The sequence below is a fragment of the Trachurus trachurus genome, assembly GCF_905171665.1.
Source record: "Trachurus trachurus genome assembly, chromosome: 15".
NCBI classification, from domain to species: domain Eukaryota; kingdom Metazoa; phylum Chordata; class Actinopteri; order Carangiformes; family Carangidae; genus Trachurus; species Trachurus trachurus.
In genome coordinates, this window is record NC_139906.1 from 20,408,731 (window position 1) to 20,433,564 (window position 24,834).

A 24,834-nucleotide genomic window follows, 5' to 3' on the forward strand; every position below is an offset into this window, starting at 1 on the left:
TCTGGCAGGGAATCACATTCGAGGAGGTGGAGAATTTCTTTACTTTCCTAAAGAATGTGAATGACGTGGACACAGCCCTGAGTTTCTACCACATGGCCGGTGCCTCCATAGATAAAGGTACGCCCACACTTGCCCTTTTCCTCTGACATTCTCTCTTTCCTGCTCTTTAATTACTGCTCTCCAGACTTGACTCTTGTCACTTTCATCCTCGGCGTCTCAGAGCTGTTAACACTCCAGCCACCCTGATCCTCCTCCCACATCTCTTTATGCCTGGCTGCGCTCCCAATCGCAGCTCAGCCACTCATCATCTGTTTCTCCATCCCTCCTTTCATCCATGGCGTCTTCCTTCAGGCCCTCAGGGAGCGCACATGCTTTAATCCATTGACCACGAGCATGCACATATGACAGATCATTTCATAGCGCTATTGACTATTGATGCTCACTGTCTGCTCTACTGAACTGAACCGACCCATCATTGTGTTTCCTCTCCCGCCTCAACATTAGAAGTGTGTAGTGTGTACAATACTGAGGGCTGTTGACTGGACAGCAGTGAACATTAGGAGTCCATCAAACATCTGATGTAAAGAGAGATCTCAGAATAAAACTCTAAAATATGTCGGTCTCGGGTGAACTGGTGACATCCGTGGTTACCATGGTAACAGTGGGTGCAGCAAACTAATATTGGAAAAACCAACCACTCACTGAGCAGCAACTTCGTCAGAAGTACAACAGAGGAGCAACCTGTGCATGTTTACAGAGAAGCCAAACAAACTCAGTTAGTTTGAATAGTTTAGTCAGTAGTTGTTTTTTCTTTCCTTTGTGCCATGAGCAGCTGTCGTTAGATTTTATACACTCAAAAAGAGAAAACTATATAAAAAATAAATAAATAAACGTTGGTTTCCTTGCTGAGGGGTTATCACCTGCATTTGTGTGCCTGCTCCCTCTCCCTCCATCTCTCCTTTGCAGAAATAAAGCCAGATCCACTGTCAAACACTATAAAGGATTATTTCCATCTTCTTTTGTTGCTGCATTTCTGATAATGATGGATATGAGCAGCTGTAAACACGTGGTTCTTGGCTTCTTCACATTCTTTGGTTTCCTAGTTGAGCACTTTAAATGTGAAGAAACCTGTGGCTGTAGTGATATGGCGATTATTTGATGAGCTGATGTGTCCCTGGTTTAACGGCAGTGATTCAGCTTTTTAATGTCTCCGTATGTTTTCTGTCAGCATATCCATTAGTTCGGATTCGCTGGTGAAACAGCTGCTGCTTTTAAGGGAGAGGGTCTATCCTGAGGTGCTTGTTTCCACTGCATGGTTTCGGCTGCGTGTCTACACGGTAACAAGCCGCGTGTCAGTTTTTCTGTGTGTGTGTCAGTATGTTTGTGTTGTGGCGGGATTTCGAAGACGTCAGGCTTGTGTGGGTTCGCACAGAGCTTCCAGGCATGGGCTGTAAATTGTCTCTCTCCATCCTTCTGTTGTCCATTGACTGCAGCCTTCTTCCTGCTCGTCCAGACTAAATGAGCTCCTGTAGTTCTTTCTTCTCTTTTCTTTGAGTCATTTTCTATTATCTCTGTCATCTCACGGTCAAATCGGATGATTTTCCACCATTTTAGAAGCTTTCCATTTGACGGCGTGTTATCTGGCACAGCTCATTCGTTTTTAAAGGTAGAAATGAAGCCAGCTAATAATTGATATACGTATATATATATAAGATATATATCATCCTAACCCTCTCCTCTTTTCATGCTCCTCCGTTGCCTTTGAAGCCAAGTGATCGATAATTATGGTTGAGACTTTTCATCTTTTTGTCATGTATATGTTTTACTGAAATTACCCTGAGGCTTTTTCCTCTCCCCGTGTCTTAATTTCCTTTTTCTTTTCTTTTTTTACTCAGTACACCTCTGTGCCCTCCCACCCTCCGTCTATTTTCTATTCCTCTCATCCAGTCTCATCCGTGCTGGATGTTCTGACACGTCTGCTCCTCCTCCTCCGCCCTCTCAGCCCCTTCGCTCTCTGTCTCCTGTCTATCAGATCGTCGCCCCGGTGAACGGGAGCCCAGCCTGCTATCGATCCAAAAGCAGTTCGCACTCACGCACGCTCTCCTCCACATGGGCCATTTATGAGCTGACTCATATGAGTTTGTCACACACCATTGCTCTCTTTCTCAATCTCTCTTGTCTGTCTCTCTCTCTCTCTCTCTCTGTGTCCCAGTTACCATGAAGCAGGTGGCCCGCACCGTGGCCAAGGTGGAGCTGTCGGACCACGTGTGCGACGTGGTGTTCGCCCTGTTCGACTGTGATGGTAAGAAGCTGACGGCTTCATCGCAAGCTCTCCCAAGCCCCCTGCCAAATGATGCCCCCGCTGACAGATGGAAATCACCAATAAATCCTCTTACTTCCTCCCCCTCTATTATTTCATCACCTCCTTTCCCCTTGTCCGTCATCCTTCTCCCCTCTGTCTGTCTTCCTCAGGGAACGGAGAGCTCAGTAATAAGGAATTCATCGCCATCATGAAGCAGCGGCTGATGCGCGGGCTGGAGAAACCCAAGGACATGGGCTTCACTCGGCTGGTGCGTGCCATGTGGAAGTGTGCCCAGGACACCGCCTGGGACTTCGCCACTCCAAAGACATAATGGAGACAAGAGACAAGGCGCGAGTGTGTGTGTGAGAGAGAGACAGCATGTGAATAAAGCAACAAACGCGTCATCAGCATTCACCTTCAATAGATTTTAAATGGACAATTAATGCAACAAACTCATTAGGGCTGCAGCTCCGAGGGGCCTCATCGATCATTAACACATGTCGCTGTAGTTCAGGCTATCAATACAGTGAGTGAAGCTTGCTGACACAGCACTGTGTGTCCTGACGGGCTTCTCTAGTGTGCCTCCCCTAGGCATTGTGACTATTTTGTATATTTTAAAATATGCAATCAAACTTGTGCATATGTAATTTTTTTTTTTTTGCCATATTCTTTAGAGGAATGCAGTGTCAATGTTAAAAATGGCACTTCTATATCTGTGTTAAACATGTTTTACTGCAAAAAGCCAAGTCCAAGAAGCAGAATCGATCTAATTCGACCTTCAGCTGCATAATTGCCTCAGTACGTCCTTTCTACATTGACGACAGAACCTTCATTATTTCTGTGCCGGGACAGAGAGCAGAAGTCTGTAATCTCGTTAGCACCTCCTTCATTCAGTCCACTAGCTCCAGCTGCAACTTTACTCTCATTTTTGTCCCATAGAAGATCAATGATATTTGTCTTTTGCTCTGCAGTGTACTGTTCAAAGTGTGTATTCTCCCAATTATTATTATTGCTCACTGAAACACTTTATATAAGATGGATGGTAAAAAGAAAATGCTCTATTAAAGATGTTTTAATAATGTAAAACTGATTAAGCTTTATTTCTAAACGACTGTTCTGCTCGACTTGCGAGTTGAATTGTTGTCCTGCCATGTTCTCATTTTCACATTCTGACTCTGAGGAAAGCGCAGTGGAGGATTAGCACGACTAATCTGTGGGGCACCGAGGAAGTCATCTGTCATGAGTAATCAAATGTGGTGTAACATTTTTAGGCAAAAAAAAAAATGCATGGTTGATTGTATGCAGTAGCTCTGAGTGTGTGCCAGAAGAAAATATGGTAATGTGTGAGTGTGTGTGTGTGTGTGTGTGTGTATGTGTATGCAAGAGCAGTCAGCAGTTTAGTCTAATTGAAATGGACAGGATGGGCAGTCCTCGGCCTCTGCTGCCCATTAAAAGATTGTCCTGCAGCCCCTCCGCGCACTGTGCTGCATTGGCCTGAGACGAGCTGGCTCGCTCCTCACTCACATTGCAGCTGACAGAGGGAAGTGGTGCTCAGGAGTGATTGCCGGCCACAGATTAGGTTGAAGGGCCCTTCATCAGTATTCCTCGCCAGACTTCTTTCAAAACTCTCCCGTCTTAAACATTAAGTCGCCGTCCAGTGAAAGCCACATATCTCCAAAATGTCAACTTTTCTCCAGCTAATTGTGTTCAGCGTTGTGAAAATGAATTCTGAACTAATCCAGTGGGATCATTTTCTCAAGCCATTATTATTCATTAACTCCTATTCAACTAATTTGAAGATGCATGGTTTTCTCTGGGTGACCACAGTTATTCATTCTCATGTCACAAACATCTCATCTGTTGTGCAGCACTTTCTCCACTGGTGAGACTATGAGTTATTTCCATGGACCATTAATCTGTTGATTGTTAATTAACTGAAAAATTAATGACTCAATGCAATGTCTGAAAAAAAATTATAGGCTATGCTAATTAAATTTTCCCACAGCTGAAGGTGACGTCAGCTCAACAGCCTTTATATGTTTAATAAAGGTAAGGTATAAAACAAAACAAAAAACACTTCAATAATCCAAAATAAATAAAGGTATAAAACAGAAAAGTGGTGTGCACACAGAAATGTGGAACTGATCTACTTGAAAGAATTATTTTCTGTTCACTGAATTTATTTAACTAACTTTTTCCAGCACTAATAACAAATCAAAACCCTTTAACTCTGCTTCCCCATAGCTCAATGAAGGCTCCTGTGGCCCGGGGTGATTTCATAGTCGACAGCACGCAGCCAAGCAGCAGCGTTGCCCCCGAATGCATCGAGCCTCTCTCGCAGTGAAAAATTGCCCAGTAACAGCTCTGCAGTAGCTGTGCAGCACGCCCTCCTCCTCAGCAGGTCAGCCATGTAAACCCCGAGCAGGCACGCTCCGACAGGTCTCCCTGCTTGTTGAGCTCTGGAGCTACACTCGGTGGTTAACTGTTGTCAGAGCTGTGAGAGGAGAGTGGATTTGGAGTGGCTGCAGACCTCCCTCCTAAGTCAACACTGCTTTATGTACAGGCGCAGAAATGTGCACAACATTTGCTCAGTGTGCGTACACATGAAGTGTAGGGACAGGGCATGTGCTGTTCTTCTGAATGCATAGGCATTAGACCCCCCCACCCTCACACTGAATACAATGAGTGTGTGCTTCATTGAGCCACATGTCATGTTGTGCCATCTGTCATATATTGTTAGTTAATGCTAAAGAGCAACCTTCCATTCTTACATATGTGGAAGCCAAGGGTGTAATTCATGGAGCAGTTGGGTAAATTAGCCTTGTCCTTTTATCAAAGTTCATGATTTTGCAGTTTTCCACGTATTAGGGCACATATACTGACATTTTGCTTAAAAATCCCTATATGGACGCTGATCTTATACCCCCCCCCCCCCTCCAGTTTTTACAACCAAATGGAGACAACCACCTATCTTTGATTTGTATGAGTGTGGAGTGACAGGAGCTGTTAAAACCAAATCAAGCTGCCACTGCTGTGCTGTGAAATGCACATCAGACAGCAGAGACGGCGCAGCACTCTGTATTCCTGAGGCAAACCTGGTGTTATCATTCTAACAGTGAACTGAAATGTGTTTACAGATTAATGAGGCCAAATAAATGTATGAACATAAAGCTGACAACAAATACATGATAAAGAGGTTACTTAAAGGGACAGTTCACCCATTTCTACACACAGCTCATGTTACTTTACTTGGTGAGTACTTCTGTTATTTAACTATATATATACAGTACAGGCCAAAAGTTTGGACACACTCAATGCATTTCCTTTATTTTCATGACTATTTACATTGTAGATTCTCACTGAAATTCCACTAATGAACCCTGACAAGGCACACAGGTGTGAAGTGAAAACCATGTTCAGGTCAGGTTCACCTCTTGAAGCTCATCAAGAGAATGCCAAGAGCAAAAAGCAGTAATCAGAGCGAAGGGTGGCTACTTTGAAGAAACTAGAATTGGAGGGGTCAGAGATAGAGGAGGGGGAGGAAGAAGGAGAGGAAGAAGAAAAGAAGAAAGATAAGACAAAGAAGAAAAGACGTGTTTTTAGTTATTTCACACTTTTTTTGTTAATTCCACATGTGTTCATTCATAGTTTTGGTGCCTTCAGTGAGAATAAAGGAAACACATTGAATGAGAAGGTGTGTCCAAACTTTTGGCCTGTACTGTATATATGTGTGTGTGTGTGTATATACTGTATGTGTATATATATAGAGCTCTGGAAAAAATTAAGAGAACCACTTCAAAATGATCGGTTCCTCTGGTTTTACTATTCATAGGTATGTGTTTGAGTAAAATGAACACTTTTGTTTCATTCTATAACCTACTGACAAAATTTCTCCCAGATTAGAAATAAAAATATTGTCATTTAGAACATTTATTTGCAGAAAATGGCAACAGGTCAAAATAACAAAAAAAATCTGGTATTTTCAGACGTTGTATAATGCAAAGAAAACAAGTTCACAACACAACACAACTTTTTAAACTTAGGAAGAGTTTAGAAATCAAAAATGGTGGAATAATCCCGTTTTTTCCTCATTAAATATGATTTGGTTCAGGTCATCAGCTAAGTAGAGTGAGGTGTGCTGTGTTGGAGTTCAATAGACACTGGAATCGATGGCTACCAATATGTAGAGATATGGGTGATTTATTAAGAACATTTTGGAGTGCCTAGGATAAAAGCCCTGATGATGTTATGGTGACCTAATCAGCAATATATTTGATTTGGCTTAGATGCTTGTGAGTGTACATTGTTCTTTTTGCCATTTTTATATTGAATGTCTCATTGTATTTCCCAGTTTTAAGTGTGAGTTAAATTGGCAAAATAGCCCTTTAAAAGGTGCAGCCCTCAACTGTTTAAAATTCCTGACTTCTGCTTCATTTATGTTGAAATGGAAAATGTATCACATGAACCCATGTTCACTGCAGAAAACAAACAGCAGGGACGGCTGACCAAGGCGTGGACACAGCAGCCACCCTCCTAACTGTCATCAGGTACTATGCACATTTACAACTCAAATCATACAGTGCTGAAGCAGAGAGGCCTGACTGCCATCTAGTGGCTTTGATGAGACATTGAAGTTGATTTTCTGAGTCAGAGTAAGATCAAATTTTTAAAGCACAAAAGGAGCTGCTGCCTTAATTTTACAGTTTGTTTTCAACGAGGATTAATGACACATCTGAGACCAAGCAGCTCGTAATGTGTGGATGCCGACAGGACGGCCCGTTTCTGTGAGTCACATATAAATGAACGGTGAACAGAGCCCGTTCTAACTGAAGACATGGTCAATTTGAAGTAAAGACAGAAAATAAAATTCAAATCGCAGCAAAAACATTTAATCTGTTAGCTTTCTAAATACAGCTACAAGACAAGGTAATAAAAAAAAAATTGTTCATTCCAAAATTCAAAAAATTGAAATAAAATGAATCATGGCTCATGTTTGTATAATTAACTCAAGACCACAGATGAACAAAATAGGGAGGGGCTGGCAGGGGCATCATTACAACAGAAGAAACGATAGTTTCAAAGCAAAATGACTTGAGAAAAACATGGGAAGAAACATGAGGTCCTACATGTTGATATGGAATAAAACTTAATAAATACATAGTATAAAACTCAGTTCTACTCACTAAATGCTTTTTGTGTAATAAGAGAAAAAGCCCAAGCGCAAACCCTCCCCACATTTAAATGTAGCCACATAAAAATTAACAAACAACCAAACACACTTCAAGAATCCATGTGATCCATTACAAAACCCATTAGCCTTTTTAAACACAGAATAATCTGATGGGATGGCTGGCAACCATTCATACAAAGATGGGGGGGGGGAATTCATGTTACCAAAAAATGACATTTGTCATTTGACAGTAAAGCTCAGGTTAACAAAGAGGAAGAAGAAAAAAGGGGCCCAACACACTCATTGGCTTTAAACCTTTTCCAGGTGGCCTGCAGCCACCTAGTGGCTATAAGTATAATGTCACATGGATGTCAACCAGTACAGTCTGAAGTCACAGTTGGATACATCTCTCTCCTGCCGACATAGAGATCAAACAAACTGTGTCCATTACAAAGCAGGGGCAGCTAACTAGGAGGAAGAGGCAGCTCAGCTCTGCAGGTCACAGTTTGCCGTCAGTGCTGCTGCTGCTGGGTGATGATGACAGAGGGACTGGATACAGAGGGAAGAAGCAGGCGAATGATAGTCCTCATCACGTAGGTACAGTACAGTTCAGGTGTCGGTGACCACTGTGAGACGGTGCTCACTCACTGTCAAACTTAATAGAGTTGATTGTGGTGGAGATGGCACCGCCGCGGTAGCTTCCCCTCTTCTTCTTCGTCTTTTCGTGCCGGAATGACTTGCCTTTTGTGAATTTGAGTACGTCGTTGGCTTTCTCCCCCCAGTCCCCTCTGGCTCCATACTGGAATCACAAAGACAAATGAACATGACGGTTAATTATTCTGTCAAATCAGCAATCTTAGTATCCACTGCTGCTGCTGCATAGATGGTGGCTGAACTCACCTTTGCATTAAAAGAGTTGTCTGCAAGACGGGGGTCCACGTTTACATCTTCCTCTCTTATTCTACGGAACGGTACGTTGGTAGACTGAAAAACACAAGTTATTTCCTGTCATGAAAACGATCACTTTTTCCCAGGTGCCATCGGCTGAACATGAATGCGACAGAGTCGTTTAAAAAAACAAAAAAACATCTTACCTTCTTATTGGCTTTAGGGAAAGTCTGAGGTGTCGTTGTTGCTTTCTTGTTTTGGGGTGTTGTCACTTCTGTTTCATCCTCTTCACTTTCTGATGATGACTCGTCATCTCTTTTTCTCTTTCCGTTGGTACCTGTATGCATTGGAGACAAGTAGGAGATCAGTTGTAGCAGTGAACTCAGCAAGTGTTGAGATAAACTACATGTAACGTTAAAGGCCTATAAAAGCAGAGTAAGGGCTCTGAGTGCGTCACTCTCCCTGTTAATTGACCACATTACGTTGAGTGTTTGTTTGTGATATACCATTTGTTGTGGGGGTGGTGGGAGCTGTGGCTGCTTTCCGTGGTGCTTCCTCCTCATCGGACGAACTCTCTGAGGAACTGCTGCTCTCTTTAGCTTTGGCTGCTGGGGTCGTCTTTGCCGTTGCAGGGGTCGCAGGTTTTTTTACTTTCACTTTTGCGTCTTCCTCCTCTTCAGAGCTACTGTCACTGGAGGAGGACTCTTCTGCCTTTGCTGGGGCCTTGGCTGCACTGGCTGTCTTGGGTGTTGCTGCCTTGCCGTTGGCGACTGCAGGCTTAGCAGGGGTGGACTTGGCCTCTGTCTCAGAATCAGAGCTATCTGAGGATTCAGAGCTGCTCTCAGCCTTCTTTTTTGGAGCAGCAGCTGCCTTTGTAACAGCAGGTTTGGGTGTTGGTGCGGCCTTCTTTGGCTCCTCCTCATCACTGGAGCTGTCGTCACTGGAGTCGGCAGGAGCCTTGGCTGCAGCTGCAGGCTTCTTGGCTGCTACTGTTGCTGGAGCTTGTTTCTTGGCTGCAGCCTTAGGGGCCTCCTCCTCCTCTGAGCTGTCAGAGTCTGAGCTGCTCTCTGCTGCAGCAGGTTTGGCTGCAGGAGTAGCAGGCTTTGAGGCTGGGGTTGCTGGCTTAGACGCTGCAGCTTTAGCCTTGACTGGTTCTTCATCTTCAGAAGAGGAGTCAGATTCTGAGCTACTCGCTGCTGCTGCAGCTTTAGCTGCAGGTTTTGCTGCAGCTTTAGCTGCAGGAGTAGCAGGTTTTGAGGCTGGGGTGGCTGGTTTAGCTGCCGCAGGTTTAGCCTTGATTGGTTGTTCATCTTCAGATGAAGAATCTGAGTCTGAGCTGCTCTCTGCTGCTGCAGGTTTGGCTGCAGGAGTCGCAGGCTTTGAGGCTGGGGTAGCTGGTTTAGCTGCCGCAGGTTTAGACTTGACTGGTTCTTCATCTTCAGAGGAGGAGTCAGAGTCTGAGCTGCTCTCTGCTGCTGCAGGCTTGGCTGCAGGAGTAGCAGGCTTTGAAGCCGGGGTAGCAGGTTTAGCTCCAGCAGGCTTGGCTTTAGCTGGTTGCTCCTCATCTTCAGAGGAGTCAGAGTCTGAGCTGCTCTCTGCTGCTGCAGGTTTTGCAACTGGAGTGGCAGGCTTTGAGGCTGCTGCTGCTGGCTTAGCTGATGGCTTGGCTTTCGCTGTCTCTTCCTCATCCTCAGAGGACTCCTCACTATCAGAGCTGCTCTCTGCTTTCTTGGCTGGGGGTTTGGAGACAGCGGCAGGTTTGGGTGGAGCTGCAGTCTTAGTGGCAGGTTTTGCTGGAGCCTCATCTTCAGAGCTACTGTCTGAATCTGAGATAAAAGGGGGAAAAAACATTTGAAATGAATGCAGCAAAGCAGAGGAGGAGGTAGAAATTATATTTAGGTAATAACTGACAGTACTCTTGATGGATTGGAAATTCTGGCCTTGATCTAGCAAAACAGGCAAACGGGTTCACAAAATAAAAATCCATCTTAAAGGAATGCTGAATGCACATGTTTTTTGGCCTCTTTTACCTGAAGATGAAGACTCAGCTTTTTTAGCTGGAGCAGCCTTGGCAGGTGCAGGTTTTGCTGGAGCCTTCTTCACAGCCGTCTCCTCTTCGTCTGAACTGGAATCCTCCTCTGAGGAGTCTTCTTTAGCAGGTGTGGCTTTGGCTGCAACAGGTTTAGCTGGGGCAGCCTTAGCCGGAGTCACTTTTGCTGCGGGTTTCTTCACCTCTTCTTCCTCCTCTGAACTGGATGAGTCTTCATCAGAGTCGGCCTTTTTAGCAGGTGCAGCCTTGGCAGCAGCAGGTTTGACTGGGGCTGCTTTAGCTGGGGTGACTTTGGCTGCAGGCTTCTTTCCCTCCTCTTCATCTGAGCTTGAGTCTAGAAAGATCATATGCATGAAGAAAAATGTACGTCATCACACATTCTGCAGTAGTCAACTCCACATAAAAAATGACCAAGCTGAATCCTGATCATTACCTGAGCTCTCAGAGCTGGACTCCTGTTTCTTTGCAGCAGGTTTGGGAGTTGCGGTCTTTACCGGTGTTGGTTTTGCTGTGAACAATTACAGTGCTGTTAGATATGTGCACTCAATAGTTCAACCTGAGAAAGCTGAGCACCTCTTACCAGCTACTTTCTTTTCTTCCTCCTCATCACTGCTGTCATCACTGCTGTCTGAGGAGTCGCCGTCCTTGGCCTTGCTGGCTGCTGGTGCAGCTGGTGCTTTCTGGATTGAAGCAGGAGGTGGAACTGCACTGTAGGCTCCTGACAAGACAGAGGAAGGTTGTTCAGCATCATTATACAAAACACAGGATCGTGCCAGGTTGGACAAGGCGATCAGCTCTTGGATGAGAGAGATGAAACCAGACACAGGTAAGAACAAACAAGTATTGGTGAGCGGGGATTATCATAGGTCAACATTGTAATTGGTGGTCACAAGCAGGGTACGAAATTAAGAAAATATTTTGGGGGCAATTTTGGCCCCCACAGTCCAAAAAGTGGGGGCATTTTCAAAATATTTGGGGGCCATTTCATATATATATATATATATATATATATATATATATATATATATATATATATATATATATATATATATATATATATATATATATATATATATATACACACACAAAAACATAAACTAAGCTATATATACACCTATCATAGTCTATATAAACGTTATAAATAATGGGTTATATAAAGTTATGGTTGGTCAATATTAGATATTAGATATTACCAGTAATATGAGAATATCACTGGTAGGTAGGGCTGGGCGATGTGGGGGGGCTGTTGTGAACTCAACAGTCGTTCTGGGGTGAGCAGCCAGGGCCGTTGTATAGGGGAGAAAGGTGATGATAATTCTAGGGGCCCATGCAGCACCCAGTAGGCCCCACAAAAATCCCCAGTAGTCTAATCTTTGTATAACTGAATTATTCTGCATAAGACCCTGACTAATACTCATAGTAGGGGTGTGCATTGGCACTGCCCTCACGATTCAATTCGATTACGATTCAGCAGGTAACGATTCGATTCGATTCTCCGATGCATTGCGATGCATTGCAATGCATCAAAATTCTACTGCACTCAACACAGCAAATTTTTCATCAGTCATGAGATATTGAACAAGAGATTTTATTGGCTTCTATGTGTGTATTATCACTCTCCTGTATCTTTGACATAAATGTCATGAAATAAAATTGAATGGTATGTATTGGATATGGCATTTAAATCACTTCTAGGGCTGCCCCCAAAAATTAGCCTTGGTCGATTGGTCGCAGGAAAAAACAAACAAACCTTTGGAGCCGTGTCTCAAAATTAATATGAAAGACTATGGGGCTTTTATTTTGAAGGGCCAGATACAGGAAGTCGTGACACTTTTTATTGTTTTTTTACACGGCACGGCAGGTCTCTCTCTCTCTGCATCAGAGACCCCCTGACAGCCTGAGCTCAGTCACTCACCCTCCTCTACTGTGTTTATTGGTGATAAACGGGCATACTGCCTGTAGTAACGGTAAAACCAGACCGGCTCGTTGAATCTCGGACCCAACACAGCCGGACTCATGAGCGTTAATTAATTCTCAACCCGACCGCGGGTGAAAAAAAAAAAAAAGGAAAAAGAAAGCCAGCGGCAACACTGCTACTGCTGGTGCTGCCGCTTAGCATGTCGTTGCTCCGGAAATGCCCCCGGAGGTAATTTGGGGGCAATTTTGGCCCCAGGATCATGATTTTTGGGGGCATTCTTGGTCAAATTTGGGGCCAAATGGCCCATGGCCTCCGCTTATTTCCGACGCTGGTCACAAGTATCAACATATTTTTGCACTTTCCAGATAGAAAAATCAGACCATTTTCTCAATGGCGAAAAGATGACAGGTCAGACTCTCTATCCTACAGAATACATATGAAAGGTTTCCTAGTGTTCTGTGTCACACATCTTTGGTAACGAGGCAATGCTGGGTTATTTCTGTGTCCAAGCCATTGTGCATACCTATTGACATACAGCAAAGTTAAAAAAAAAAAAAAAAAAAAAACATACCTGCTTTGGTTTTTTTGCTGGGAGGAGCCTCATCTTCTGAAGAATCGTCTTCACTGCTCGATTTAGCTGCAGTAGCTGCAGCAGGCTTAACTGGGGTGACTTTGACTGGAGCGGGTTTGACTGGAGCCTATCAGGAAATATGAGGTACAACAATCAGTATTTGACCAAGCATGTTTGACATTTTTCTACACTGTGAAGTTAGGACAATTAGACCATAGAACAACACTGAGTTGTGTTCAGATTCTTGCACAAACCTTAGCTGGTGCTTCATCTTCAGAATCTGAGGAGCTGTCCTCAGAGCTGCTGCTCTCCTGCTTTTTCTGACCTGCACCTTTAGCAGCAGCAGCTGGTTTGGTTGCTGTGACTGCACCTGCCTTAGGTTCTATTGATCAGAGTTATTATTAGAGTTATTTATTAGATTAAAATACATATTTTGATTGGCTTCATTTTAGTTGACAGATAAAAACAGCTCCATCCCACAGTATTAATGACATTTGGTAATAAACTAACTTGTTGCAGGGGCTTTAGCAGGCTGCTCATCCTCAGAGTCAGATTCTTCACTGCTAGAGCTGCTGTCTTTCTTCCTCCCAGCAGGAGCAGCAGCGACTGGTTTCACAGCAGCCTGCAAACAGAAACAACATTTAAATAACAGCACTGACCTTACTTTCCTAAACCCCACAGCGATGGCTAGACGTGAGTTGCATCTTAAGTTTCAAGTCCTCCTCCTACCTTTGCAGGGGCCTTCTTCTTCTCCTCCTCAGAGTCACTGGAGTCCTCACTGCTGCTGGATGCAGCTTTAGCAGCTGCTGCTGGTTTAGCAGGCACTGCTTTGGCTGTTAAATCAAATATACAGAAATCATAATGCTGTAGGTTTCTAGAAGGCACGTCAGTGAAAGAATTCAACTTGCCATGTCTAATCTCTTAATCAAACACATTGCTGTTACCTGCAGGGGCTGCCTTTGTTGGTTTTGCAGCAGCTTCTTCATCCTCACTGCTGGACTCTTCACTGCTGGAGCTCTCTGTGGTGGTTTTTGCTTTCTTGGCCGATGGGCCATTTGGAGCCTTCTTACTGGGAGTTGCTTTTCGTTTCTTAGCCTCAGGCGATCTAATTAGACCCATAGTGATATTAAAGTGAGAACCCATTCTAAAACAGACCTCATAAGGCAATTGTAAAATGACAGAAATATAGTTGAAATTTAAACTAGCGCTCTCTCCTCAAGCTGAACATAGGATGGTACACTGATGTCAGCTTCAGTGTGTAAGCATAAGGATATTGGAACAGCAACTCGGATGACTGTATACATTTATGTTTTAACAAGGCAAATGCACATGATTAATGTCAGTGTAATTCCCACTGACATTAATCATGTGCATTTAACTAATTGTTAAATTGGTCAAGAAGCCATTTTAACTGTGCCCATGTGCCACTTATTAGGTTTGCCTTTAAAGTACATTTCAATTGTATAAGAAATAAATCTCATCCACAAATGTAAGTGTGCTAAGCCAACAGTCTGACATCGACGTCTAGGCAGACATAACTTATATAATATGCGTCGACATTTGCACTGTCGAAGACCCCACAGTGGCTTGGTCATGTTTTTCCAGATTTGTCGATATTAGTATGAAGTTAACAAATGCAAGCATTAAATGGACTGATATGAGGACAACAAACAACTCACTTGACCCAGAAATCGAAGATGTTCACCAGATTTTCTTCGTTTTCATCCTGTGGAGCCTGTTAAGAAAACACATGGAGCACCAACTTAGCCAGTTACCTCCTGTTTTACAGTTTAAGTTAGTTTCAAGTTTCCAATAACGCAAAAAACAATATGAATCCCCTTTTGCTTTTTAAAATTTTTTTTTTAATGTTAACAGTAATTAGTATAATTTAGACCAGGTGGGCAGCGGACACACAGGCTGTGCGTGAGCCTCTACACGTGTTGCCCTCCCCGGCGTCACGTTAGCTGTAGGTTCACTCCTCGTGCAGGCTCTCCCTGCGTGGACAACTTCCACTCGAGGTGCGTGGAGACAGACAGTGCATCCTGGTAGTTGACCACGCTACAACAAGAGCCACCTACCACTTTTGTCTGCTTCAGGAACTGCTCCGCCGCCTTCGTGAACTTGTTTTCGCGCAGAAATGAATATACGCATTTGTACAGGTCGCTCGGCACCGACTTCTGCGCCGCCATCTTCACCACGCTCCTTCTGGAAAGGAAGAAAGTGCCCGGAACTTGGCGCGTAATGACGACGTCGTTACACGCCTCTGCGACTGGATGGGTCACCCCATTGATAAAAAAGAAAATCCACGCCACATTTTTAAAAACAGAAACCACAGGATAATTGTAATTTACCTGCATTCAAATGCTTACGAATTTTATAAAGCTACAAAAAAAAACATCTGTTGCGTCTAGAAAATAATAATTCGTAGTTGCAAAAGTTTAAGCTCTAGATTTAAAAAAAAATGTTTCTATCTGTTCGTATCAGCAAATCGGGCAGAGTGAGACCTCCTCACGAGCTCGTTTCCCTTTTAATGTTTACATAATGAGCTTTCCAATGAAAACATGTCGTCTTATGAAATCAATATGGGGATACAGTGGATAAGGTTTACATTTTAACCATTTAACACCAGATTTTATTCACAGATCCTCTTTTTTATATCTTTTTTTTGTTACAATGTGTCAATGTCGTTGTCAATACAGGCGCGTGCTTTATACGTCATCACCAAAGACCTTCCCTGTCCCTCGTGTCATAATATGGTCGACTCGGAGTCCGTCGGGCAATGACACGGACCTGAAGCCGGCTGAATTTACCGTGTGACCCGAGGACTACTTCGGCGAAGCCATGCCTCGCTACGAACTGGCCCTGATCCTGAAGACGATGCAGCGGCCGGAGACGGCGGCTGCTCTCCGGCGGACAGTGGAGACCCTGATGGAGCGGGGGGCCGTGGTCAGACACCTGGAGAACTTGGGAGAGAGACTGTTGCCCTACAAGATTTCCAAACACAACCAGAAGCACAGCCGAGGGGCCTACTTTCTGGTCGATTTTTACGCAGCTCCCGAAATCCTCACGGGTTTCCTCAATCACCTGCACCGCGACGTGGACGTGGTTAGGCCCACCGTGCTGAAAAAGGACACCCAGGCTCCGAGCAGCAACTGCTGTGGTCCTCAACAGTGACTGAACGTAAGGACCTGTCCTGCAGACGTGGATGAAGTGCTCACAAGGCTACTAACCATGTTGAATCAAATACCCAGCCAGCAGGTGTATCTGTAGTGATATGCATGTGTGCACAAGTCGTTAGATTGTTTTATCTATTCATATATGGAGTGCAAGGATCCCTGAAGTATTCAATATGAAAGAGCAGGGGGAAAAAACCTATCTCTGAAGCTGTGACATTTTCTGTTTTCATGCACTAATTGATAAAAACAAAGGATAAGGTCTTAATATGGAGTTAATAGGAGAATGAATTCTATATCAATGGATTAAACAGCTGATGAATAATCATAATCAGTTTGACAACGATACTGTGATTTTAATGGACTACTATAATAGATTTGTGGGGAGGAAAAAATGAGCAATTTTCCAAAGTCAAGAGCACTGCATAAATGTTCATTCAATACTGACGTTGTGTGATACAGGCAGGTAGCTATTAATATTTCCTTTATCCATATGAAAACATTGTACCTTGTCCCATGCTAGTGTTTTTTTTTTTCTTTGTGAAAATCAGCTTGTTTCAAAGGGGGTGTGAAGGATGCCGCAGCTCACAGGTTAAAGGTCACAACTAGGAGGCAATAAATAAAGAGCTTATACTTTTAGGAACGGTTTGAGACATCACAAACATGCATATCAATGAAAGATTTACAGATCATGCTTCCCGTACTAAACAAAGATGAAGCATTCATATCGAAGATGTTTCATCTTAATTACACCCACCAGTGTCAGACTGTCTTATCATCAACGCTTTATAATGTGTGGTGGTCTTTAGATGTGTTCAGTCCGTGTGGTTTACATTCTCTTTATGGAGATCATGCTGTGCTGACTGCCCTGTAAGTGAACCCTATGTAATGTTTGTTCTCTTTGTTTTACAGGTTTTTGCAGCTCATCCAGAAGATGTACAGTGTGATTCTTTCGTCTTTATCTTTTCCATTGTCATTGGCCTGCATTTGGATCTAATGTTATAATAAACTTTTTTTTCTATTGTATTTGCAAGTTTCTCTCCACTTCATGTTCAGGCGTTTGCATATTGTGTTTCATGTGATGTTTAGTCATGTGATGGACATTTCAGGTGGTTTATGAAGCTGTAATATAAAATATTGAATTTTAATCACTACTCAACATCTAGTCATACAATTTGAATACCACTTAATCTATAGCACTGAAACATTTGACTTTAACAACCAGACTCCTCTCCTTCAAACTCAAGTTTCAAGTTTGAAAACTTAATTTCCAGTCCATATCTTCAGCCTCTAAAATTTAGGGGGGGAATTCCTGTCTGAGAAGGTTTGATAAGGTTTGGTTTTCCCTCCTGATCTATTTAAACAGGATTTAAGAGATAAAGGTCACCTTTTTTTCAGTGACATTTTCTGGCTGGTTGAGTTTCATTGGTTGATTAGGGATAGTGTTTTGTGAACATTCGCCTGTGCTTGGCCAAGCTTTATTCAAACTTACAGCAATTACTACATCATGCATTTATGGACTTAATCAATTTAAACAATTTTCAGTAAATATGTAGGCTACTGATATGAGTACACTGGTAGGAATTATCACCCTAAATCAATTTTGTCAACTACATACATAACTACCTCCAACCTTAATGTATCAGGAATATGCAAGCAAAAATATACATTTTGACATTCAGCAGACATAAAATTAATTTAATATACATACTCAAACAATTCATAGATATTAGGTTCGTTTTTGACATGACATCTTGCAAAAATAAAGGCCTCCATTTCCAACTAATTATTACTAGACCATCATCAACATCATCTGCACTAGAAGGTCAGAAATACAGGTAAACAAATACATTTGGCTGTAAACAATTGTAACTTTAATTTTCTTTCACTAAAGTGACAGATCACATGCATCATTCATGTCATGATTATTAGAGCATGTGTTTGATGAAATCCAGAGCCAATTATTTTTCAAAGAAATCATTGATGTCAAAAGTGTGTGGAGTAAAAAAACAAAACAAAACAGTACATTTCTCTCTGAACTGCTATGCAGTCAAGATCAAGTAAAAGTATCTTTAGCCCATTAGTTCTCTACCACTGCTCCAGAGTTCACTTTAACATGTGAGTAGCCTACAACTGTTGTGCCAGTCACTGAAGTTCACTCTGACTCTGACAACAACAGCCTCATGTAGAGCAGTGCAGCAGGTAGGCCTATCGGAAAATGGGAGAACAGAACCAGCTTTTTCATATTATTAGACCACACCAGAGGTAGGAGGTAAACATGAACATATCTGCAGCTATATTCTCTTCCTGTGAATTTAATCTGTTCAGATGCTACTTCACCTTCGCCATCAGATGTCGCTAAACCTTTTGATTACGTCACCTTTGTAGACGTTAAAGGCTCATAAGGACCCGTCTGAAACCGCCGGGTGCGGTGGCGCGCGCCTGTAATCCAAGTCACTGGGAGGCTGAGGCTGGCGGATCGTTTGAGCTCAGGAGCTCTGAGCTGCAGCGGACTATGCCGATCGGGTGTCCGCACTAAGTTCGGTATCGATATGGTGCTCCTGGGGGAGCCCGGGACCACCAGGTCGTCTAAGGAGGGGTGCACCGGTCCAGGTCGGAAACGGAGCAGGTCAAAGCCCCCGTGCCGCTCAGTAGTGGGATCGCGCCCGTGAATAGACGCTGTAGTGCAGCCTGAGTAATACAGCGGGACACAGTCTTTTTCAAGCCTCCGTATTCATCAACAAACAACTGAGACGACACACACATCGAAAAATATCATTATCTGGCATTAACAGCTCCGTCATTGTTTCTTTGTTGTCTTGTCTCCTTAGAAAACCAGATTTTTGCTGGTCCCACACCGCCTCCACCTGGCCAAAGCAGAGCAGTGACCAGCAGTCACTCAGTCAGTGGTTCAGATTTTAGACCACTCCGGTGAATTTATAGCAGCTACACTACAGCGTGTGATTAGTTTTAAAATGTATTGTGAAAATAAAATAATCTATATCTAGGGTGAATTCGCCTAATGTGGGACATTTTTTGCAATTTAGACTTCTGGTGTATATTGCGATATGAAGCAAACACTTTCAATCTACATCCTGTACCATTCTGAAATCCTTAGGTTGTGATCTAATGGAATCCAAAGAGAAAATTCTGATATCACACTCCTAAAAGAAATACCATACATATTTCAACTCTGATTGCAAAGTTTTTTGCGGCAATTTCTGTTCCCTAATGTGGGACAGTCATGCTCCTAATGTGGGACACTAAAAAGTCTGTTTAAAAGTCATCTTAATTTACATGATAAATGCTAGATTGCAAACCAGTGTTCAATAATATCACTTATTGTCCTAGTTCTGCTTCATCTTCTATAGTGTTAATGGTTTTCTACCAATTGTGTGGTGGATGTGACCTTTTACCCTTCGCTAGGGTCATTCCAAGCCCTGGTCAACAACCTCAATTTTGGGACACCACCATCCTCAGTGATCCCCCTATATTCAGTAATGTCTCCCCTCATCCTGTCTTTTTTCCACTGGTTGAGTTCACTTGCTTGATTATTTTCCTTTCTTTTCCCATGTTTTCTTTCCCTGGTTTTGTCTCATTGCCTTACTCTTTTTTGCCACTGTGATCTGAAATACATTCCATTTAATTAATCAGTAATGTGCTATCCTTTGATTACTTCTAAACACAACATTTTTCATGAACATTATCAAAAAAGACAAGATTTAGAAACAAGAAAGAAAAAAAATCAGAGCCATATACCCCTTTAACAGTATTATGACCACTTCCAGTTAATAAATATAATTTTCTTTTGTTGTAAAATAATGCATTATAACAATAAAACCATGTAAACAATCATTGTTATTGTTCAACCTATTAGTTTTACCTGGAAAAGCACTGTCCCACATTAGGAAAAACCACCTGTCCCGCTTTAGGAAAGCGGGGCCGGCTCTACGCAGGGGCAAGAGGGGGCAGTGCCCCCTCAAATAAATGTCTTGCCCCCTCAAATCCAAATTTTAGAAGTTGAGAAAGCACATTTTAATATACTCAAAAAATGTGTGAGAAAGAAGTTCAGTTGGGGGTCCGCCCGCTATTCAGACATCCCTCTATCTAGACATGCCGGTAGTCCGACACTTTTTGATACCGCTATTCCGACATGTCGTCTTTTTTTTTATTTTCTTTTTTTTTTACAGCTGCGATACCCAGGCGCGTCTCTCTCTCTCTTTTCTTTTCAGCATGCCTATCACTGGTTTGATGAGGGAGTGATGTTTTTGGATGGTTTTGGAGAAAATGACCAAAAACCGCTCAGGCCATTTTGAAAAAAAGGGCCACTCCGCGGGTTAAAGTTTTTTTTTTTACCAAAAATTAAAATTTCTCCAAACTCGGATATATCATCTGGGGGTCCGAGGGGAGTCCAACGCAGAAGTTTTGGTTGAAATCGGGCCGTTGGTTTTGGAGAAAATGACCAAAAACCGCTCAGGCCATTTTGAAAAAAAGAGCCACTCCGCGGGTTAAAGTTTTTTTTTTGACCAAAAATAAAAATTTCTCCAAACTCGGATATATCATCTGGGGGTCCGAGGGGAGTCCAACGCAGAAGTTTTGGTTGAAATCGGGCCGTTGGTTTTGGAGAAAATGACCAAAAACCGCTCAGGCCATTTTGAAAAAAAGAGCCACTCCGCGGGTTAAAGTTTTTTTTTGACCAAATTTTTTTTTTTTTTTGACCAAAAATAATAATTTCTCCAAACTCGGATATATCATCTGGGGGTCCGAGGGGAGTCCAACGCAGAAGTTTTGGTTGAAATCGGGCCGTTGGTTTTGGAGAAAATGACCAAAAACCGCTCAGGCCATTTTGAAAAAAAGAGCCACTCCGCGGGTTAAAGTTTTTTTTTTGACCAAAAATAAAAATTTCTCCCAACTCGGATATGTCATCTGGGGGTCCGAGGGGAGTCCAACGCAGAAGGTTTGGCTGAAATCGGGCCGGTGGTTTTGGAGAAAATGACCAAAAACCGCTCAGGCCATTTTGAAAAAAAGAGCCACTCCGCGGGCTAAAGTTTTTTTTTGACCAAATTTTTTTTTTTTTTGACCAAAAATAAAAATTTCTCCAAACTCGGATATATCATCTGGGGGTCCGAGGGGAGTCCAACGCAGAAGTTTTGGTTGAAATCGGGCCGTTGGTTTTGGAGAAAATGACCAAAAACCGCTCAGGCCATTTTGAAAAAAAGAGCCACTCCGCGGGTTAAAGTTTTTTTTTTGACCAAAAATAAAATTTTCTCCAAACTCGGATATATCATCTGGGGGTCCGAGGGGAGTCCAACGCAGAAGGTTTGGCTGAAATCGGGCTGGTGGTTTTGGAGAAAATGACCAAAAACCGCTCAGGCCATTTTGGAAAAAAGAGCCACTCCGCGGGTTAAAGTTTTTTTTTGACCAAATTTTTTTTTTTTTTTGACCAAAAATTAAAATTTCTCCAAACTCAGATGTATCATCTGGGGGTCCGAGGGGAGTCCAACGCAGAAGGTTTGGCTGAAATCGGGCCGGTGGTTTTGGAGAAAATGACCAAAAACCGCTCAGGCCATTTTGAAAAAAAGAGCCACTCCGCGGGTTAAAGTTTTTTTTTTGACCAAAAATAAAAATTTCTCCAAACTCGGATATGTCATCTGGGGGTCCGAGGGGAGTCCAACGCAGAAGGTTTGGCTGAAATCGGGCCGGTGGTTTTGGAGAAAATGACCAAAAACCGCTCAGGCCATTTTGAAAAAAAGAGCCACTCCGCGGGTTAAAGTTTTTTTTTTGACCAAAAATTTAAATTTCTCCAAACTCGGATATATCATCTGGGGGTCCGAGGGGAGTCCAACGCAGAAGTTTTGGTTGAAATCGGGCCGTTGGTTTTGGAGAAAATGACCAAAAACCGCTCAGGCCATTTTGAAAAAAAGAGCCACTCCGCGGGTTAAAGTTTTTTTTTGACCAAATTTTTTTTTTTTTTTACCAAAAATAAAAATTTCTCCAAACTCGGATATATCATCTGGGGGTCCGAGGGGAGTCCAACGCAGAAGTTTTGGTTGAAATCGGGCCGTTGGTTTTGGAGAAAATGACCAAAAACCGCTCAGGCCATTTTGAAAAAAAGAGCCACTCCGCGGGCTTAAGTTTTTTTTTGACCAAATTTTTTTTTTTTTTGACCAAAAATAAAAATTTCTCCAAACTCGGATATATCATCTGGGGGTCCGAGGGGAGTCCAACGCAGAAGTTTTGGTTGAAATCGGGCCGTTGGTTTTGGAGAAAATGACCAAAAACCGCTCAGGCCATTTTGAAAAAAAGAGCCACTCCGCGGGTTAAAGTTTTTTTTTTGACCAAAAATAAAATTTTCTCCAAACTCGGATATATCATCTGGGGGTCCGAGGGGAGTCCAACGCAGAAGGTTTGGCTGAAATCGGGCTGGTGGTTTTGGAGAAAATGACCAAAAACCGCTCAGGCCATTTTGGAAAAAAGAGCCACTCCGCGGGTTAAAGTTTTTTTTTGACCAAATTTTTTTTTTTTTTGACCAAAAATTAAAATTTCTCCAAACTCAGATGTATCATCTGGGGGTCCGAGGGGAGTCCAACGCAGAAGGTTTGGCTGAAATCGGGCCGGTGGTTTTGGAGAAAATGACCAAAAACCGCTCAGGCCATTTTGAAAAAAAGAGCCACTCCGCGGGTTAAAGTTTTTTTTTTACCAAATTTTTTTTTTTTTTTGACCAAAAATTAAAATTTCTCCAAACTTGGATGTATCATCTGGGGGTCCGAGGGGAGTCCAACGCAGAAGGTTTGGCTGAAATCGGGCTGGTGGTTTTGGAGAAAATGACCAAAAACCGCTCAGGCCATTTTGAAAAAAAGAGCCACTCCGCGGGTTAAAGTTTTTTTTTGAGCAAATTTTTTTTTTTTTGACCAAAAATAAAAATTTCTCCAAACTCGGATATATCATCTGGGGGTCCGAGGGGAGTCCAACGCAGAAGTTTTGGTTGAAATCGGGCCGTTGGTTTTGGAGAAAATGACCAAAAACCGCTCAGGCCATTTTGAAAAAAAGAGCCACTCCGCGGGTTAAAGTTTTTTTTTTGACCAAAAATAAAAATTTCTCCAAACTCGGATATATCATCTGGGGGTCCGAGGGGAGACCAACGCAGAAGGTTTGGCTGAAATCGGGCTGGTGGTTTTGGAGAAAATGACCAAAAACCGCTCAGGCCATTTTGGAAAAAAGAGCCACTCCGCGGGTTAAAGTTTTTTTTTGACCAAATTTTTTTTTTTTTTTGACCAAAAATTAAAATTTCTCCAAACTCAGATGTATCATCTGGGGGTCCGAGGGGAGTCCAACGCAGAAGGTTTGGCTGAAATCGGGCCGGTGGTTTTGGAGAAAATGACCAAAAACCGCTCAGGCCATTTTGGAAAAAAGAGCCACTCCGCGGGTTAAAGTTTTTTTTTGACCAAATTTTTTTTTTTTTTGACCAAAAATTAAAATTTCTCCAAACTCAGATGTATCATCTGGGGGTCCGAGGGGAGTCCAACGCAGAAGGTTTGGCTGAAATCGGGCCGGTGGTTTTGGAGAAAATGACCAAAAACCGCTCAGGCCATTTTGAAAAAAAGAGCCACTCCGCGGGTTAAAGTTTTTTTTTTGACCAAAAATAAAATTTTCTCCAAACTCGGATATATCATCTGGGGGTCCGAGGGGAGTCCAACGCAGAAGGTTTGGCTGAAATCGGGCTGGTGGTTTTGGAGAAAATGACCAAAAACCGCTCAGGCCATTTTGGAAAAAAGAGCCACTCCGCGGGTTAAAGTTTTTTTTTGACCAAATTTTTTTTTTTTTTTGACCAAAAATTAAAATTTCTCCAAACTCAGATGTATCATCTGGGGGTCCGAGGGGAGTCCAACGCAGAAGGTTTGGCTGAAATCGGGCCGGTGGTTTTGGAGAAAATGACCAAAAACCGCTCAGGCCATTTTGAAAAAAAGAGCCACTCCGCGGGTTAAAGTTTTTTTTTTACCAAATTTTTTTTTTTTTTTGACCAAAAATTAAAATTTCTCCAAACTTGGATGTATCATCTGGGGGTCCGAGGGGAGTCCAACGCAGAAGGTTTGGCTGAAATCGGGCTGGTGGTTTTGGAGAAAATGACCAAAAACCGCTCAGGCCATTTTGAAAAAAAGAGCCACTCCGCGGGTTAAAGTTTTTTTTTGAGCAAATTTTTTTTTTTTTGACCAAAAATAAAAATTTCTCCAAACTCGGATATATCATCTGGGGGTCCGAGGGGAGTCCAACGCAGAAGTTTTGGTTGAAATCGGGCCGTTGGTTTTGGAGAAAATGACCAAAAACCGCTCAGGCCATTTTGAAAAAAAGAGCCACTCCGCGGGTTAAAGTTTTTTTTTTGACCAAAAATAAAAATTTCTCCAAACTCGGATATATCATCTGGGGGTCCGAGGGGAGACCAACGCAGAAGGTTTGGCTGAAATCGGGCTGGTGGTTTTGGAGAAAATGACCAAAAACCGCTCAGGCCATTTTGGAAAAAAGAGCCACTCCGCGGGTTAAAGTTTTTTTTTGACCAAATTTTTTTTTTTTTTTGACCAAAAATTAAAATTTCTCCAAACTCAGATGTATCATCTGGGGGTCCGAGGGGAGTCCAACGCAGAAGGTTTGGCTGAAATCGGGCCGGTGGTTTTGGAGAAAATGACCAAAAACCGCTCAGGCCATTTTGAAAAAAAGAGCCACTCCGCGGGTTAAAGTTTTTTTTTTGACCAAAAATAAAAATTTCT

At 42.7% G+C, this 24,834-nt stretch overlaps 3 protein-coding genes across 6 annotated transcripts in view; 2 read left to right on the plus strand and 1 right to left on the minus strand.

The window, feature by feature from the left end:
* Window positions 1-3,651, plus strand: part of micu1 (mitochondrial calcium uptake 1) — a 31,121-nt gene extending 27,470 nt beyond the window's left edge. Inside the window, exons 11-13 of one of the 3 annotated variants that reach the window (XM_083987606.1) lie at window positions 9-117; window positions 2,213-2,302; window positions 2,473-3,494. In XM_083987606.1, coding sequence (XP_083843732.1) covers window positions 9-117; window positions 2,213-2,302; window positions 2,473-2,633 — 360 coding nt within the window. In that variant the 3' untranslated portion in view covers window positions 2,634-3,494. Of the gene's footprint in view, window positions 1-8; window positions 118-2,212; window positions 2,303-2,472 lie in introns of all 3 variants that reach the window. The other 2 variants (XM_083987605.1, XM_083987607.1) reach the window with 2 other exon arrangements.
* Window positions 3,652-6,725: 3,074 nt separating this feature from the next.
* On the minus strand, window positions 6,726-15,146 carry nolc1 (nucleolar and coiled-body phosphoprotein 1). 2 transcript variants are annotated; one of them, XM_083988430.1, is made up of 14 exons: window positions 14,978-15,146; window positions 14,579-14,634; window positions 13,844-14,004; window positions 13,629-13,732; window positions 13,410-13,521; window positions 13,154-13,281; window positions 12,900-13,026; window positions 10,991-11,128; window positions 10,844-10,918; window positions 10,391-10,744; window positions 8,867-10,186; window positions 8,567-8,697; window positions 8,373-8,456; window positions 6,726-8,271 (listed from the first exon to the last, which is right to left on the minus strand). In XM_083988430.1, the coding sequence occupies exons 1-14, from the start codon at window positions 15,086-15,088 to the stop codon at window positions 8,113-8,115; spliced, it is 3,060 nt and encodes a 1,019-aa protein (XP_083844556.1). In that variant the 5' UTR covers window positions 15,089-15,146; the 3' UTR covers window positions 6,726-8,112. The 2 variants fall into 2 exon arrangements, with proteins under 2 accessions (XP_083844556.1, XP_083844557.1); XM_083988431.1 differs by lacking the exons at window positions 14,579-14,634; window positions 14,978-15,146 and having other exon boundaries at window positions 10,991-11,125; window positions 12,896-13,026.
* A 502-nt stretch (window positions 15,147-15,648) lies between these two features.
* mrps6 (mitochondrial ribosomal protein S6) lies at window positions 15,649-17,039 on the plus strand. Its single transcript, XM_083987885.1, has 2 exons — window positions 15,649-16,165; window positions 16,995-17,039. Exon 1 carries the CDS (start codon window positions 15,741-15,743, stop codon window positions 16,071-16,073), a length of 333 nt encoding a protein of 110 aa, XP_083844011.1. The 5' UTR covers window positions 15,649-15,740; the 3' UTR covers window positions 16,074-16,165; window positions 16,995-17,039.
* Window positions 17,040-24,834: the final 7,795 nt, after the last annotated feature.